General features: G+C 40.2%; 1 protein-coding gene across 2 annotated transcripts in view; it reads right to left on the bottom strand.

The window, feature by feature from the left end:
• Positions 1–17,754, bottom strand: part of Pum3 (pumilio RNA binding family member 3) — a 35,606-nt gene extending 17,852 nt beyond the window's left edge. Inside the window, exons 1-11 of one of the 2 annotated variants that reach the window (XM_042699389.1) lie at positions 17,713–17,754; positions 13,521–13,612; positions 12,035–12,253; positions 11,415–11,550; positions 10,784–10,859; positions 7,277–7,370; positions 6,919–6,985; positions 5,335–5,509; positions 4,015–4,118; positions 2,685–2,763; positions 734–832 (exon numbers count right to left, since the gene is read on the bottom strand). In XM_042699389.1, coding sequence (XP_042555323.1) covers positions 734–832; positions 2,685–2,763; positions 4,015–4,118; positions 5,335–5,509; positions 6,919–6,985; positions 7,277–7,370; positions 10,784–10,859; positions 11,415–11,550; positions 12,035–12,253; positions 13,521–13,605 — 1,134 coding nt within the window. In that variant the 5' untranslated portion in view covers positions 13,606–13,612; positions 17,713–17,754. Of the gene's footprint in view, positions 1–733; positions 833–2,684; positions 2,764–4,014; positions 4,119–5,334; positions 5,510–6,918; positions 6,986–7,276; positions 7,371–10,783; positions 10,860–11,414; positions 11,551–12,034; positions 12,254–13,520; positions 13,613–16,059; positions 16,245–17,712 lie in introns of those variants that run through there. The other variant, XM_042699390.1, reaches the window with a different exon arrangement.
• Positions 17,755–18,337: the final 583 nt, after the last annotated feature.

The raw sequence follows: 18,337 nt of genomic DNA, 5'->3' as shown, positions 1-18,337 counted from the left end.
TTAAAAAAGGAAAAATTGACCCCATGAACTTTTTATAGATTAAGCTTATTTCATAGGTAAGAGAACCATTATTATAGAATATTTAACTTTTGACTGCCAATTTATTTATTAGTAAAAATATCAGTTAAGCAGCCAGGATGTAAAGATAGGAATATGTTACATAATTCTTATATAAACAAATATGGAACTATGAATAGTAAAACTACCAGTTACAGCAGTGAGACATGATTCATCTTTCTAGTGTCTGACATGACTTCAAACATATAAGTCTAGTAAACAAAGACGATCTAATCTTGTACTTACTGAAAAAAACTTAAACTGCAATAAGGAAAACGTAGACATGTAACACAACTGTCTCTGAAAGAATTGTAGTGATAAAAAATTACTTCTGTTAAAAATCAGTGATTAACAATGAACTTTACCTCTCCCCAAAAAGTTATCACTGGAGTGCAAGTATGACCAACACTTCATTACCTTCCCCTCAACCAATATGATCATTAAGTGAGAAATAAAAAAACCTATCAGGTTTATTTGCTTGATGCATTTCTTCTCATGCTCCAATGAAGCCTAAAGAGTATCATTAAAGCAAAGAAGAAACGCCTGGCCCAAAGAAACTGTCGAATTCCTATGAAACCCTGAGACATAAATTTGAGAAGGCAGTATTATGTATGTGTGATTGGGGAAAGACCAAAGCCCAGCAGGTGCAGGCAGCAGACAGTGCTGACACACTGACCTTAGGCGTGCCGTGCCACAGGCAGTGCATAGCCACTCTGGCGCCATCATGTGTGTGTGCAAGGTATATCACAGCTTCCCGGATGGCTTCAATCAGCTCCTGGTGGGGGGAAATGGTAGGTTATATGCTTGTTTAGGTTCTTTTTTCTTTCTTTATGCTGCTTTATCTGTTTACAGGAAAGATGTCAGGTAAAGAACACACAGGCAGCAAAGAATTTTTAAGTCTGTACACAAACAGAAATATAGTCTCTTTTGATAAAATCTTTTCCATTGAAAAGTGCTGGTAGGCAATTTCCATTAAGTAGACTTTTACCAATTGCTATTTAAGAAGGTCACAGGCTGTATGTATAATATTCTAAACAATTTTTCAGAAAAAGAAGCTTAAGAAGTAGAAGTGCTAAGAAGGGAGTTTTGTTTTTGATTTTAGCGTATCAGCTAAAGTAAAAAATAAATAAAGCAAATGCTCTTCTCTAAGAAACAAGTATGTCATAAATTCTTTCTGGGGGATTTTCTGTTTAGTTTATTTCCACAATTATATTAACTTTACTATAAACCACTCAAGGAACGTTTCCCTAAGGATCTCTGTACTAACATTTAGGCTTAGCCTTCACCTATAAATAACCTCTTTCTTTGTTAAAAATAATAATAATTTCCTACCGGTTTAATAGAATATTTCTCCTTTACTTTCAACATACATAATTTCCTATTTTCAAAGTTTAAATAAACACACAGGATGTAAATGAGTTCTGGCAATTAATGGTTACAGAAACACATTTATTCTATTCCCAATTAAAATTTTACATTAGGTATGGAGACAGAAAAGTAACTATCTAATTTCATCAATAAGGAACAAGCAATTTCATCCTTTAGTATCTTATAATCCTTTCCCAGGATGCATCTCAAGAATGATTTCAGACAATATACCTGGGCTTATGACTCTCTTTAAAGCTATCTAGTTACAGTTATGGATATATTCTAATTATATCCCCAGTTGTTTTTTAATAATCTCTTTTGAAAATATCCCCCAGTGTCAGAAAAGATTATTCAATTCAAAATGCTGGGATTTTTTTTTTCATGTGTTTGTTTTTGTTATTATAAGAACTCATTTAACACTAAAAAAGACAAAATACTCTGTACCACTGAATATATTCACGTGAACACTGTCAGTTAGGATATACAGATTTGCCTAAGGCTATCCAGAGGTGTAAGATACTCACTTGTGCAAGAAAAGAAAAATTCTCCAAGAGGAAATGCTGCTCAAGTCAGAATACCTTTATAAGCTCAGTTGGAGGACTACTGCTGAGAGATTAATTTTGCAGGCTAGTTCTGAGAATATCAAAGTTGTTGTGAGTGTACATGCTGGCATATTAGTTAGCCCATGTGATTAGAAAATGAGGATGGGTGGGCAAGATGTTCACAGCATGATGAGGCTGCAAAGTTCAGAGAACTAAATTATGAATTCCCATTTGTACTTCATCACTGACTTGAAGGGCAGTGCAATTTACTACATTCACCATTCCTTCTCCTAAGGTCCAGGTTTTCACGGGCCATTTAGCTGTACATTAAGTATCTCCCTTAACCTTTAACATGGGTATGATTACTATTGCTATTATTATTTTGCATTGGCATACTTTAAATTAAAACTAGATGAGTGCTGAATATTCTTCCAATATTAATTTTAAGTTAGGTGGAAGTTACTCAGGATTATAATTAAAATATAAAAATTCCAACAGCATTAACAAAATTACAGTCGACTCTATTAAGTTTCCTGTGGGAAAAAAAATAACTGGGAAGTAGGAGACCGGCTCAATTCAAGTTCAGTGAATTATCTGTTCTAAATAAGAAAGCAACTCTAAAATTCCTAAGAAACCATGTACAGCAAAGTAGCTCTTCAAATGCCTATATAGCTTTTTCTCTTTGCTTAACTTTAAGAACAAAATCCACGAACTTACTGATCTGAGTTTTGGAGGTGCATAGGTAAAAAAGTCCAAAAATACTTTATGGACCAAGGAGTGCTTAATCACAGCTTCCCTGAAAACAAAAGAGGGAAAAATCAGATCTGGTGAAACAGTCACACAAAGATAGGTAACTTGGTTTTTCCTAATAGGATCTAGACAAATAAATATAATATGTTATTTATCTGTCTAAATATAATTTGCCACAGTATCGATTGTATCTTTCAGCAATACTATGATTTCTGACAAAAAAAAAAAACCTGCAGAGTGTAAAATTGATTTAGTGTCATCCATGACCAAGACAAAGTATGGATTTCTAGTATCTAATCAGCCAAGATGAAATCATCACTCAACATATACTCTACTTTCTTCAATAAGGACATCTATATTACTCCCCTCACACTGAACACATGAATAGAAACACAAATGCTATTTTGCCATTGCTCTTTTCTTTCTGTTAAGCATTCTTCAAAATCATTCTCATAAAATATTTTTATGAGAATTAAAACTTGAATAGACAAAAACAAAAAAACAGTCTAAGCAACAGCAACCTCTTCTGAATCTACGCCCCCTAGTGTCACACTTGGTGAATTCAGTCCATTGTAGAATGGAGGGTGATGCTCTGGACCAAAGACCTAAAGTTCACATTCATAGTCTACAAACAACAGAAACTACTGTAGGCAAAGCCCTGTTAAGTGCTTTGGAAATATTAACCCATTTAATCATAAAACTCTGAAGTAGGCACTACCATTAGAATATTATTATCCCAACTTTATAGATATGGAAACTGAGGCAGAATTAAGCTGTCCAAGGTTACATGTTTTATAATGGTAGGAATCACACCTAGATAATCCAGTCCCAGAAGCATTGGTCCCAATCACTTTGCTATGGTACCAATGCCAATGGGTACCACATTTACAGACTTCTAAGTCTTATAAACTAAAAAGTATTTGAGTACTTGTTTTTAGCTTGTTTTTATCGAGACAAGATCGTGCTTATGCAGCCCAGGTTGGCTTCGAGCTCATGATCCTCCTGCCTCAAACTCCCTGCTAGAATTACAGCTTTGGGGAAGAAATGGTTCATTGCTTTAAGAAAGTTGATGAAGCTATTATTACACATTACTGAGTATGATGCAAGACTAGGGAACATATTCTCTTCGAAGGAAAAATGGTTTCAAATCAGAATTTTTCTATCCTCACTTAGGACAGATAAATAACAATAAAGATGAAATATCTGCCCTTCCTGGGTAAGGATTATGCAAAACTTTCCCTTTCCAAATGCCTCTTGCAAATTTGTGAAGAAAAAAAACAAAAAAGCTCTCTCTTACTTTTGGGCCATTGGAGTTAGAATCTGTTTCATTTCATCCATAATAAGTTCTAGTTTTCCTGGCTGTGCCTCTAACACTTTTTCCAGTGTTGGGTGATCTGCAGACTGCAACAAAAGAAAAATCAAACTCCTTTAAAGTCAGTTTCCTCACTTCAGAACGTGGAACAATTACAGCCATTTAAAATAAGTTTAAAATGAGCTTAAGATGCCTATCAGATATTATCTGATTCTCACTCTATAAACACATGCAAATATAGTCATTCCTTGGTATCTGTTTAGGGTTGGTTCCAAGAATCCCTATGGATAAACAAATCTGAGGATGTTCAATTACTTAACAAAATAGTAAGTTTTGTTTTTTAAATGACTCATATATACATTCCTGTACACTTAAAAATCATCAAGATTCCTTAATATACCTGAGAATGTAAATGATATATAAATAGCCGCCATACTATATTGTTTTTGGGAAAACGGCAAGGGAGAAAAATCTATGCACATCCAGTACAGTAAGAACATATATTTTTTGAGAGTTTTTGATCTGTGGTTGGTTGGCTCCTTTAGAACCTAAGGATATGGAAGACCAACAGTACCAAAAAACCCAGTTAAAAACAATTATAATCAACCACCCACCCAATGGGACTTGCCAACCACTTATGTGACTAATCATAAGACTGAGTAGTAGTTCATAAGTACTGCCACCATGTATTTTGTAATTAGTGGATATTTCTAGAAGCTAAATACTACAAAAAATAAATAGCAACAACAAGTTTAGCTTAGGAACTAAATTTAATGGAGGCAGTCAGTGCACATCCCTTCAAAGGCATGTGTATATTACTGCCCCAAAGCTGGAAACAGTTCCTCAAACTATGCTACTCCCGTTACTGGCTATTCTCACAATCAATCTTGTGCTTTATTCAAAGCCATGTCTACTTACTCTCTTTTCACTCAAGACAAAATGTGAGTATAAGGGGAATGCTAAACCATGAAGAAGAGTGGGAAGAATCTAATGAGCTATGGTCACAGCTCGCTAAGGTGCCTGCTCTGCTTTGATACTGATTAAATTTTTTACCTCAGTTTGACAGGAGGTGACATAAAGTACTTGGGATGGAGCAGCAGAAACAGGATTTCAAGGTAACATTCAGGAAGAAAACTGTAAGAACAATCACTTGCTCACTGTGGCCCAGACAAAAATAATTTAAGAACACAAGAGGTATAAGCAGTCTCTTGAAGGACCAGCCAAGGTAAAAATGTGTTCTAAAATTAGGCAAAGTAAGTTAAAGATAAGCACACAAGAAGGGAACAAAAAACTTAAAAACGTCACCTTATAAAGCTGAAAAGTATTCCCATAGAGCTCCTCTGTCAGCATGTTCCTCTGCTCCAAAATGGCTTTGTCATTGTAGGCATACTCCACGATGGCGGAGGCCTCTGCGTGCCGCAGCAGCCTCTTCACATGACCTTTGAAACTTTTGATGATCTCTGCAATCTGTGGCTTACTTCTAAACTCAACAGAATCACGGATAAAGCAGGTGATAGGAAGAGAAAGCAAGGTGACAATAAATCATAATATACACATCCTAACACCAACGAATCAATGAGTGTCTTCCATAGAGAAAAGCTCAGGAGTAGGAAAATGAAACTGCCTAGTGTTTTCACTTCAGCCTTGAACTCACTACACAGACAAGCATTCACAGGTGAGAAACCTAGCTCTGCTGACTGAAAGAGCTGAGCAGGTTCTGTAACCCTCTTATACCTCAGTTTCTGCATCTATAAAGGAGAAATAAAGTTTCTGTGAGGACTAAAAGGATTCAAAGAATACAAATTGCCGGTGTCAATCCCACTAAATTCTTTAGCTTGAGAAAAAGGAGAGATTAAGAAAACAGAAAGTCAAAGCCAAAAATGCAGGGAAACAGGAATAAAGCATTCCACCCACTTTTTTTGGGGGGGGGGCAGGTGGGGGGAATGCTGGTGCTAGGGCTTAAACTCAGGTCCTGTTCCTAACTTTGTTTAAGGTTAGTGTTCTATTACTTGAGCCACTTCCAACTTTTTGGTAGTTAAGTGAAAGTAAGGGTGTCATGGATTTTCCTGCTCAGATTGGCTTGAAACTGTGATCCTCCTGAGTAACTAGGATAAACCTCCTGGTTTACTCTAAAATAACCAAACAACTAATAATAGCAAAGAGTACTTTCCAACATTCTGTCAACTATATGTCACATATTTTTGTTGTTACTGTCAAATCACTGAAAAAGATTAGTCAAGACAAGTACCAATTCCACCTAATTTAGGATACCCATCTTCGTATTTCCTAACCCAATGATCTTACCTCATTCTACTCATCTGCCCCTCTTAATTCTCTACCCTCTAAACAGTGTTAACTAATTAACAGTGATTACTCCATCACTCTTCTAGAACTTTGAGATATAAAAATAGCACCTTAAGGGCTGGGAAGGTGGCTCAGTGGTAGAGCGCTTGGCTTGTACACATGAGGCCCTGGGTTCGATTCCTCAGCACCACATAAGCAAAAAGAAAAAAAGCCGGAAGTGGCGCTGTGGCTCAAGTGGTAGAGCGCTAGCCTTGAGCTGAAGAGCTGAGGGACAGCACCCCGGCCCAGAGTTCAGGCCCCGTGACCGGACCAAAAAAAAAAATATAGCACCTTAACAATGATAAAGACAGACCATAATTTTATATTAATTTCAATAATAACACAAGCATTTGCCTATGACCATGAACTTCTTTAACAATAAATTATAATGGTAGTAGGAACTCAACTCAGGACCTTGGTGTGTATGTTAGGCAAGCACTTTTCCACTGAGCTACACCACAGACTGACCAGACTTTTCTAGTAACTCAACCACAGCCAGAGTCCAAGAATTTTTTTTAAAGTACATTATCATAAATTGCAACTTACCCATACATGAGAAATTTCTTAACAATATTTCTGGAATATTTGGCTTTACTTAATTCAACCAAATCACCTGAAAAAAATAAAATGCATTACAATGATTTGACAATTTCTTCCATTTTTTTTTTTTTTTTGGTCGGTTGTGGGGCTTGAACTCTGGGCTTGGGCACTGTCCCTCAGCTCTTCAGCTCAAGGTGAGCACTCTACCACTTGAGCCACAGCGCCACTTCCTGATTTTACAATCTCATTTTATATGTTCAGAAACAAGGGGAAGAAGTAAATAAATGAACCATTCTGGAAATACAAGTATCTCTATTTGTTTATATATATATAGAGAGAGAGATTATATCTTCAATATAAATACCTCGCAGTTCTTCAAAAGCCTGTTTTCTCTGCTCTTCATTACCATACTGAATGTAACATTGGATCACACGTGTGGAATCATGTGCAAAGGCAATCTGTAGGAGATACAATTTGAGCTTTTAGACTGAATCTCCCTTTAGAGTAATTTCTTTTTTCTTCTTCGTTTTTTTTTTTTTTTTTGCTACCTTCTTTAAAATTCCTTGTTATAAGAAAAGTAGTCCACTGTGGGTAAATTACATCTACATTACCCAAGAGTAGAAATATGTGTTTAATTACATAGAATATAATTTAGTTTCTTCTGCCTATCACATCTGGCAGGTTTCCTACCTTCCGATCTCTCACCTCTAATCTCTCTTACTTTGAGGTCTAAATAGGAAAAATATCTTTAAAGCAAGCTCATTGGCCATATAGTGTACATCCATATGTGTACATCAACATAAACAGCTTCACTGTTTTAAAAAGCTAGTAATGCTCTGGAGGCAGGGATAGATCATCCTGCAATATTTCTATCATCGTAATTAAATGCCACACAATCTGTGGATTATATAGATGGACAGTATTTCTTTCTCTAAAAGTTGTCTTCCTTAAAAGGAATATTCCAGTTTTAAAAGTCTAGTGCCTGGGTTTTTCACCAAAGTGGCCAAACAATGTCTAACTATGCTAACCAAAGACATATAGACAGAAGTTGAACAATCTAGAAGTTTTGTCTCATAATAAATACACACAGTATTTATTTCTGATGTTTTCACTTTCAATATATAGGATGGCAGCATTTGGCCCTCCAAAATGAAGGATTCAGTGATCAGCTTTCTACAGCAACCCTCACAAATCAACAGTCACATCAGTTTTTATAAGGCAAAAAGTAGCAGTCTGCTTCAAAAGTATTTGTTGCTCATTTTGCCTTTCAAATTTTTTAATTCAAATATATGAAAAGGTGAAAATAAGCCTCCATCAAAGACCTGGATTTCATAATTTTTTTAAGGGAGATTTTTATAGAAATCTTCGATTAACTTCCTTTTTTTTGTGGTCATAGGGCTTGAACTCAGGGCCCGGGTGCTGTCTCTGAGCTCTTTTACTTGGGTTGCCACTCCACTTCCACTTTTCTGGTGGTTAAATGGAGGTAAGAGTCTCAAGAACTTTCCTGCCTTGGCTGGCTTTGAATGACAATCCTCAGATCTCAGCCTTCTGAGTAGCTAGGATTACAGGCATGAGGCACTAACTTTGGTTAACTTTTTAAAAAAGGTGAAACTGTTTATGTTGATGTACACATAGCTTACTTTAAAGCTATTTTTCTTATTTAAATCTCAGAGAGATTCCAGGTAAGCAATCAGAAGGTAGGAAACCTGTCACACTGAGGAAGAAACTTAACTACTCCCAGTCCCATATATATTAAAGGTACAGTAAGAAGACAAATTAAATGAGACAGAAACTGCACTGGTAGCACAATTCCTCCATAGCAAATAACTGACCAATATAATACTATTATTGTCAAAAAACAAAAAAAACATGGGCTGGGAAGGTGGCTCAGTAGTAGAGCGCTTGCCTTGCATGCATGAGGCCCTGGGTTTGATTCCTCAGCACCACATAAGCAAAAATGAAAAAAGCCAGAAGTGGCGCTGTATTTCAAGTGGTAGAGCACTAGCCTTGAGCTGAAGAGCGGAGGGACAGCGCCCAGGCCCAGAGTTCAGGCCCCATGACTGGACCCCCTCAAAAAAAAAAACCACACAGAATTTGAACCTCAATATTCCAAATTTATGGTCATGAGTTAAGCGTACTTGACAAAGGATCCTAAGTGTAAGCTTTGTTTCCCTTTCAGTGGTCCTAGGGTTTGAACTCAAGAGTCTTGTACTTGCTAGGTAGGTGTTTTGCCACTTGAGCCACACCACCCAGCCTAAGTGTAAAATATTATACCAGACTACTGCTAGAGCTGTGGGGAATGTTCTATTCTAGAAAGATCTTACTAAATTTGTAAGAAAGAAATAGTCAAGGACTTGCTGTTGTACAGCAGTATAACTACTGAAATTGATGCTTTACAAGTGAACAGTCACTGTCTACTTATCCAAATACACAATGGAAGTTTATTAAAAAACAATGAAAACTAGAACTCTTAAACTGAATAGTATAAGAATTGGTACTATGTTTACAAAAGGAAGAAACCAAAGCAGTAGCATTTCTGCATATCAAATGCACATAGGTGGCAATTTAGAACAAATCATACTACATGGACTTTGGAGCAAGACATTCAAATATTACTGGACTAGGGACTGGGAATGTGGCTTGGTGGTAGAGTGTTTGCCTAGCATGCATGACACCCTGGGTATGGTTACTCAGTACCACATTAACAGAAAAAGCCAGAAGTGGTGATGTGGCTCAAGTGGTAGAGTGCTAGCCTTGAGCAAAAAGCAAAAGCAGGCTCTGAATTCAAGCCCCAGGACTGGCTGAATAAATAAATAAATAAATAAATAAATACTGAACTAATAAAAATAAATTCCTCAATATAACTTTAAGACTTAGTTGGGGGGCTGGGAAGGTGGCTCAGTGGTCGAGCGCTTGCCTTGCATGCATGAGGCCCTGGGTTTGATTCCTCAGCACCACATAAGCAAAAAGAAAAAAGCTGGAAGTGGCGCTGTGGCTCAAGTGGCAGAGCGCTAGCCTTGAGCTGAAGAGCTGAGGGACAGCGCCCAGGCCCAGAGTTCAGGCCCCACGGCCGGACCCCCCCCCCCCCCCAAAAAAAAAAGACTTAGTTGGTATAATGTCACAGCCAGCTTGAGTCTTGGAATAACGCTCCAGCAGCAAGGGCCCTAAGTGCAATCTCAAATGCAAAATCAGAAAGACACTAAGCACAGGTGGAAACCCCACCCCTGAATTCATGCCACAATGGGCTGTAGTCAAAACACAGGTATTCCCAAATAGAATACAAATAACCTTCAAGCAAGACATATATAGTACCCATGAAACACAAATGGATTTCATGTTTCAGCTGGGATCCATCTCTTAAGATAACTCATTGTATATATGCAAATATTCCAGAATTTAAACAAAGAAATAAAATGCCAGGCACCAATGGCTCATGCCTGTAATCCTAACTACTCAGGAGGCTGAGATCTCAGGATCATGGTTCAAAGCCAGCCTGGGCAGGAAAGTCCGTGAGACTCTTATCACCAATTAACCACCAGAAAACTGGAAGTGGTGCTGTGGCTCAAGTGGTAGAGCACTCACCTTTAGCTAAAGAGCTCAGGGAAAGCGCCCAGGCCCCAGAGTTTAAGCCCCAGGACTGACCAAAAAAAAAAAAAGAAAAAGAAACAAAAAGTCCCAAACTCTTCTAGTCCTAAGGTATTTCAGACAAAGCATATGTGATCTGTATATACAATCAGATATGAAAGACATCTGAAAGTTCTAGACAAAACCACTGAAAACCACAAGTTCTCAAGTCACAGTCAATGCCCTTTCCTAACCACCAGGAAACTTGAACGAGTTAAAAGTTAAACAACGAACTCGTTCTACTTACAGTTTTAATTTTCCCTTGAATCAACTTCTGCAAGTCATTCATCAACTTCGCTCTTTTTTCTTTGTCACAATCTTTTCTACATGAGAAGAAAGTGTAAGAAGTTATTTTAAACATATGAAACTATACCAATATGTGCTCATCAGTTTAGCATGGATTTCCTTTTCAAAACCAGCAAACCTCTGACATTAAAATTGCTATTCCAGAGCTGCCAGACAAAAGTAATTTTCTCAGAGGCAGAAACTCATCTCACAAGGTATAATCTTATGCATCAATCGAAAGTCTTAACAGTCAGAATTTCAGAAAGAGAAAAAAACAACGAAAACAAGTCTAAAATAGCAAATACTTAAGCAGCTCAGAACCTAGCAGATAAACTGTCCTTCATTTTCTCAGAAATCTCTCAGGAAGAATGTTAAATCCATTTTGATAACCTGACACTCTCCTAATGATCCTACATATTTCTGCAATAGTCAGGTATCTAAACACAGCTGTATCTACCAGAAGATTCTGGGTACTTCCCAAGTAACACAAGTGCTATGTCTTTATTTTAGTGTATCTTTCTTCCTAACAGGGGGCACACTGATACTTTTCATCACCTCCAAAAACCAAAAAAGGTGCTGATCAATGGCCTTACCGTCTTAAGAGTTCCCAAATCTGCTTTGCACGAATGACAACATCGTAATTGGTTCTGTCACTGAGCTGCCTGCTCTGCTTCAGCTCTTTCTTCTTCTTTTTGAAGTCATCCCATTTGGGTTTCTTGGCTGCAGATTCTAAACATCATGGAAATTATTTTAAGACACATGTAACATTCTGAGTGCCATATAGGACTATGAATTAAGTACAAAGGGCAAACACTAATCAGGATTAGCTTCTTCTACTCACTGCGGAGGCAACAAGGGGAAAACACCATTTTCTATACTTTTCAACTTTACGTAAGTTTCTGAGTAGTTTGCATATTTTAAATTTATCTTAAAAACTCCAATCATTCATTTAGCAGCTTTTTTTTGGGTGGGGGGGGGATGGTGGAGGGGAAGGTTGGTAGAAGGTTCTGTATAGCACAGGATTGCACCAGCTCAGAGTCAAGTACTCTTGCCTCTTAATCCCAAGTGCTGGAAAGATAGTGTTGTTTACTTAAGCCTTATCTACCTTTCCTTCCTTGCCCAAAAAGCATGTCCAGAGTTGCTACACACAAAGGCCAACACTGCCTGACAGAGAAAGGCCTCTACAAAGTCCACCCTGGGGAGTAGTGCTTACCATCATTTTTACCATCTGGCTGGAATTTTCTCTTCCTGTTGAGTTTATTTGCTTGCTGCAATTTGTTCTTTGGTCCTTTGTCCCCTTGCTGTTTATTCTTGAATTGTTTGATGCCCTTTTTGCCAGGTTTTGTGGCACTTTTCTTAAAGTTCTTAGGTGTGATTTTAGTTCCATCTTCTTTGCCAACTTTCCCTGGGAATTTCTTTGAAGAGCTAGAACCTAATAATAATAATAGTAATAACAATAAGTAACTCTTAGTTCATTGAACTAATGATCCTGGGCCTAGGTCTCTTTCAGATACTGACGTATATTGGTTACACAGAATTATACATATATATATGCATATATACATATTTAGTAGGATAAAATCTCTCCTCCCAGCTATACAGCATTTATTGTTTTAAACACAATATTAATATAGATTTAAGATACAAAGTCTAGAAAGTAGAAAAATATCTAATTAAAACTACAATTAACCACTGTTAGATAACCACTGTTGGCTTAGTGTATTTCTGGAGTTTCTGAGCATTTGATATGACATAATACTTATATATCTTTATTTCTATCTTTAATGAGACTTAATCAGTCTTTATATACAACATTCAATGGTCTAATAACAGAACAGGGGTTTAAGAATAAAATAAACACTCTTGAAACTTAGTATATCATAAGAACAAACAAGCCAGTAATCCTAGCTACTCAGAAGGTTGAGATTTGAACATTACAGTTTGAAGCCAGCCTAAGCAGGAAAGTCCATGAGAATCTTACTGCCAATCCACCCCCTCAAGAAAAAAATATCAGAAATAGAGCTGTGGCTCAAGTGGTAGAGTGCTACTCTTGAGGATAGAAATCTGAGGGACAGTGTCCAGGACTGGCACGCATGCATGTACATACAGTTAATTTCTCAACAGTTCTATTTACAAAAAAAAAAAAAAATTAAAGTCTCTAATAAATTATTTTATAGTTTTGGTTAGCAAAGCTTACAAATTAGGTACCAAATGAGAGGTGACATCTATTCCTTAAGATTATAACAAGGGAAAGAACAAAGACTGCTTAGGAGATATTTTGCTCTATATGCAGCCTATCACTTCTCTACTTCACAATACTGACACCTTATGGAATTGTAAAGGTATCACCATTTGAAATCCTAAAGCGAAAAGTACATGTTTTCTCAGCAGTATGTATTAATCAGCCCCAGTTTATCAAATGTTAGGATATAATGTAATGAGCAGGTGTGAAAGAAATGAAGTCACTTCCGTGGCTGAGACAGGGACCTCTTTTATAAGCAGAACAATCCTCCATTATTCTGGCAACTTCATAAGTGTTTAAAATCCATGTTAACTCAGAAACAATAATGAATTCTCCCTATTTTTAATTCTAGTCTGAGCCCAGGAATACAGATTGGAATCTGCTACATACCCCTCCACTCCAATTATAATGGTGAAAACAAGCATATGGAAAGAATGTTTTGATATGACTATCTTACCACTGTTTTTATGAAATCTGTTTTTTTCTTGCGCTGCCTTTGTATTCTTTCCTTTGAATTTATTTTTCCCTTTGATCTCCATCATAGCAAATCTGGAAAACAAACAATATCAAAAATCACAAATAATCGAAAAGCTCCTCAGTTAAAAGTCATTAAGTAGACAATGTCTTGAATTCATTTGCAGCAGCAAGTATCCAGTTACAGCATGCAAACTACACAAGCCTAGCAATCATGTGACTACTGTCTCTAAGACTTATTTAAAATGGAGGATGAAAAAAATCTTATAATTAAGAACATACATATACCCTGGCTACTGTGTGACAGACCTAGGGAAAACACTGCAGCAACAATACTAGCTAAAAGCCAGACTATCATTAAGTGTCAGTGTTCATATTCTGTAACGTGGAAGACTTAGTGATAAGTACCTGACAATATTACTATTTGACTTCTAAGTTTCTTTTACTCTAAAATCCAGGAACAAATATTAGGCTGCACTTTCCACATAGTCCAATTTACTAAATAAAGGGTTAATGGAAAGATCCTTATATATCTCAACGTTGCTTAAAAAAGTTACTGTTTAATTTGTAAATATTTCAGAAGCAGCTGAGCAACTATAGTGAACTTCACAGCAAATCACTTTGAAGCAAGAAGTATTTGACCGACAGGTCACTTAGGTCACTTGTAAAGAATAGAAACTTCATGGTACAGTGGCCAATCAATAGATAACCCACCCTTCACAAAACCAGACCCCTGTAAGCAGCAGTATGGATCAAGGGCAAAAAGTCATTGGGCTCATTCCTCTACTTTTTTCTTTTTTTTGCTGGTCGTGGGGCTTGAACTCTGGGCTTGGACGCTGTCCCTCAGCTCTTCATCTCAAGGCTAGTGCTCTACCACTTGAGCCACAGCATTACTTCCGAGTTTCGGGTGATTTATTAGAGATAAGAGTCTCACGGACTTTCCTTCAGGGGCTGGCTTTGAACCGTGATCTTCAGACCTCAGCCTCCTGAAGTAGCTAAGATTACAGGCATGAGCCACTGGTGCCTGGCTCTCATTTCTCTACTTTTCAAAGTTGATTCTGAAAAATAAATGGCAGGAATTTCTAGATAGTACTTCTATTTAGATGTAAGTGTATGGTAATTTTGTAGACTTTATTTCTTAGGAGACGGATAGGTAAGTTGAGACATACTTTGTTAAAGGGTTTGGGTTGAAATGTATCTTAAGTAACAGCTAAATGGCAATAACCAACAAAAGGTTTTTTAGATGCTTTACATTGCTATTATTGACCTACCCAGGCCAAGCAAAGGCCTACTTTAGTATGCAGGACTTTGCCAACCTAGTTGAACCACTTCTCCCAAGATCATTTCCAGAGAACACACTGAAAAAAGCTCTTAATCTAAACTGAAAAATGGAGGGTTCCTAAATTGCTTAGTTTCCTCAGGGAATACAAGGCTGTAATGTCACTTTATTACTTGGCTACAGCCATCATAACCACACCTGCCATTTCTTAGCTCTTATATACTGTACTTTTATAACAACCCATTTATTTACATTTTATCTATTTGTTTCACAGATGAGTTTCATATAACCTTTATCAGCTTTCCTAACATTAAAAACTTAAATATTTTAACTATAAAAATTAAGAAATTAATACTAGCACAGGACTGTTACATTACAGGCTTTATTTGGATCTTTTCCTTAGTTCCTGTTTCAGGAATGATGTGTCCTTTGTATTTTGCAGAGTGTGTCTCATTGCAGGAAATGTTTTTCACTAAACTGAGATTATGTGTTTTTTTGTTGAAAAATACCACCAAAAAAGTACTCTTCTCATAATGGCATCAAGAGGCATATGACATTGGTATGACTGTTAATATTAATTACTAATTAATATCGTTTTTGTCTCAAAAAGTTGAGAACAGGCCTCCAGCTGGGTATGTGACATTTTGGTGTATTGGCTGGTGCTCGACCATCTGAGTTATGCCTCCAACCTTAATATCTTAATTACTTTGTCAAAGTTGTGTTGGCCAAGTTTCATGAGTCACATTACTATTGTTTCCTTTCTGTGCTCTATTGGAAGCAAGGCAGTAAGTCTACCCCAAACTGGAAGAAAAGGGAATGAAGCCCTGCATCATAGACCTGGGAGTCTGTCTACCTGCCGCCTCTAATCATGTGTCTAGCAGGCACCTTACCTGTACATGTACAAACCACAATTCCCTATAATTTGTGTTTTTTGCCCTATTCTCTCTCACCTCAGCCAATGGCACATAATCTACTACGCTGCACAAGCAAGAAATCCAAGGCTTACTCTGGACAATTTCCCCTCAACCCATCAGTTACTTCTGAGTTCTCTTGAAAATGATTTCTAACTCTCCAATCTGTACGTCTACTCCTACCACTCTTACTGAACTTCCAAATGAAGTGCTATTTCTAAAGAGAATCTGGGCCTGTCGTGTCTGTTATTTGTAAGCCCCTCTTGCTTCCTATGCACGGCAATGGAAGCAGAAATGCTTCCCATTGAATATAAAATCAAGAAAGCCCATACTCAAGTCTCCAGAACGCATCCCGCCGTGCCCTCTCATTGTCACGTGCTCCACCCACTGTATTAACTCCCGCCCGGGTGACAAAGCCCGTTGGTGCCACTGCTCAAAGTCCTCTGTCTTGAACTTCGCTGCTTCGGGATGGCCTCCTGTCATGCGTTAGCACTTGGCTTATGGATCACTCTCTCGCCTCTGGTCGGACCATCTCCGGATGTTTCCCGGTCAGGGAAACCGAGTCAGGCTGCAATCTCAGCACCGACCCTGTGCCCTGTAAGACGTGAGAGCAGCGGGCTGGTTGCAACTACAGGAAGGTGCCCGAATCCTGAAGGGCAGCAGGCTGCAGTCCGAGCACCGGGAGCAGCGTGGTGGAGACGGGGTGGCGGCCCTGCGCCTCGCCGAGTTCCCTCAGTCCATCTCCCTCGCCGGCCGGCCACACAGACAGACAGACAGACACACACACACACACACACCCCGAGAAACACCCGCCCAGACAGACAGACAGACACACACCGAGAAACACCCGCCCAGACAGACAGACACACACACCGAGAAACACCCGCCCAGACAGACACACACACACACACACACACACACACACCGAGAAACACCCGCCCGGCTACAGACAGACAGACAGACACCCCGAGAAACACCCGCCCAGACAGACACACACCCCGAGAAACACCCGCCCAGACAGACACACAGACAGACACACACCCCGAGAAACACGCGCCCAGACAGACAGACACACACACACCGAGAAACACCCGCCCGGCTACAGACAGACACCCCGAGAAACACCCGCCCAGACACACTCCGAGAAACACCCGCCCAGACAGACACACAGACAGACAGACACACACACACCCCGAGAAACACCCGCCCAGACACACACACACACACACACACCGAGAAACACCCGCCCAGACAGACACACACACTGAGAAACACTCGCCCAGACAGACACACAGACAGACAGACACACACACACCCCGAGAAACACCCGCCCGGCTACAGACAGACAGACACACAGACAGACAGACAGACAGACACACACACCGAGAAACACCCGCCCAGACAGACAGACACACACACCGAGAAACACCCGCCCAGACAGACACACACACACCCCGAGAAACACGCGCCCGGCTACAGACAGACAGACACACAGACAGACAGACAGACACACACACCGAGAAACACCCGCCCAGACAGACAGACACACACACCGAGAAACACCCGCCCAGACAGACAGACACACACACCGAGAAACACCCGCCCAGACAGACAGACACACACACACACACACACCGAGAAACACCCGCCCAGACAGACAGACACACACACACACACACACACACACACACACCGAGAAACACCCGTCCGGCTACAGAGAGACAGACAGACAGACACACACACACACACACACCGAGAAACACCCGCCCAGACAGACAGACGGACAGACACACACACACACACCGAGAAACACCCGCCCAGACAGACAGACACACACACACACACCGAGAAACACCCGCCCAGACAGACAGACGGACAGACAGACAGACACACACACACACACCCCCTCCGAGACGCACCCGCCCGGCCTCCGCGGCTCCCACAACTCCAAAGCCCGCCGGTCCCCCCCGCACCACACCACTCACCACTCACGTGGGGCGGGCGCCGGCGCCGGAAGTTGATTCCGGGCTTCCGCTTCCGCTTCTGCCTCCTGGCGTAGCTCCGCCCCCCTAAGCGCTTTAACGTTCTTCCGTCTTGGCGTGGGCGGGGCTTAGAGGAGACGTGTTTCTATTGGTCCGCGGGTGACACGGCCCGGCTACGGCTCAAGAGCTGCGCCGCTGTCTTGATGTTTGGCCGCTGAGAGGATCCCTCGGGCGGAGGGACGCGTCGGCGGTGGCGCCTGGGAGTGACGTATGTGCACCCGTTCGTTGCCGTGCTGGGAGACGGGGGAGAAGCCTCCCGCGCGGCCGGCGGAGGGATCTGAGGGACGCGGTTCCCGGGCCGGCCCTCGCGGGGCGCGCCCGTGTCGGCGTGTCCGCCGGCGGGGCCCGTGCTGTGCGGGGCCCGTGCTGTGCGGGGCCCAGGCCCGGCCGAGGTCGGCTGGAGCCGCAGGCCCGGGAAGGCCTTGTCGTGTCGTCCGGCCTTTGCTGTGTGGCTCTGGGGGAAAGTCTAAGTGTCTCTGATCCGTGGAATAGAGAGAGGTCGTAGACGCCAAGCGCTTAGGGCAACGGATGACCCTGAGAGTCGCGTTCGCCGTTACAAAGCATTGTT

Source organism: Dipodomys spectabilis, unplaced genomic scaffold (assembly GCF_019054845.1).
Source record: "Dipodomys spectabilis isolate Male_0828 unplaced genomic scaffold, ASM1905484v1 ptg000241l, whole genome shotgun sequence".
In the NCBI taxonomy this organism is placed as follows: domain Eukaryota; kingdom Metazoa; phylum Chordata; class Mammalia; order Rodentia; family Heteromyidae; genus Dipodomys; species Dipodomys spectabilis.
The sequence above is the reverse complement of the archived record's forward strand: the minus strand, read 5'-3'. Positions and strand labels throughout refer to the sequence as shown.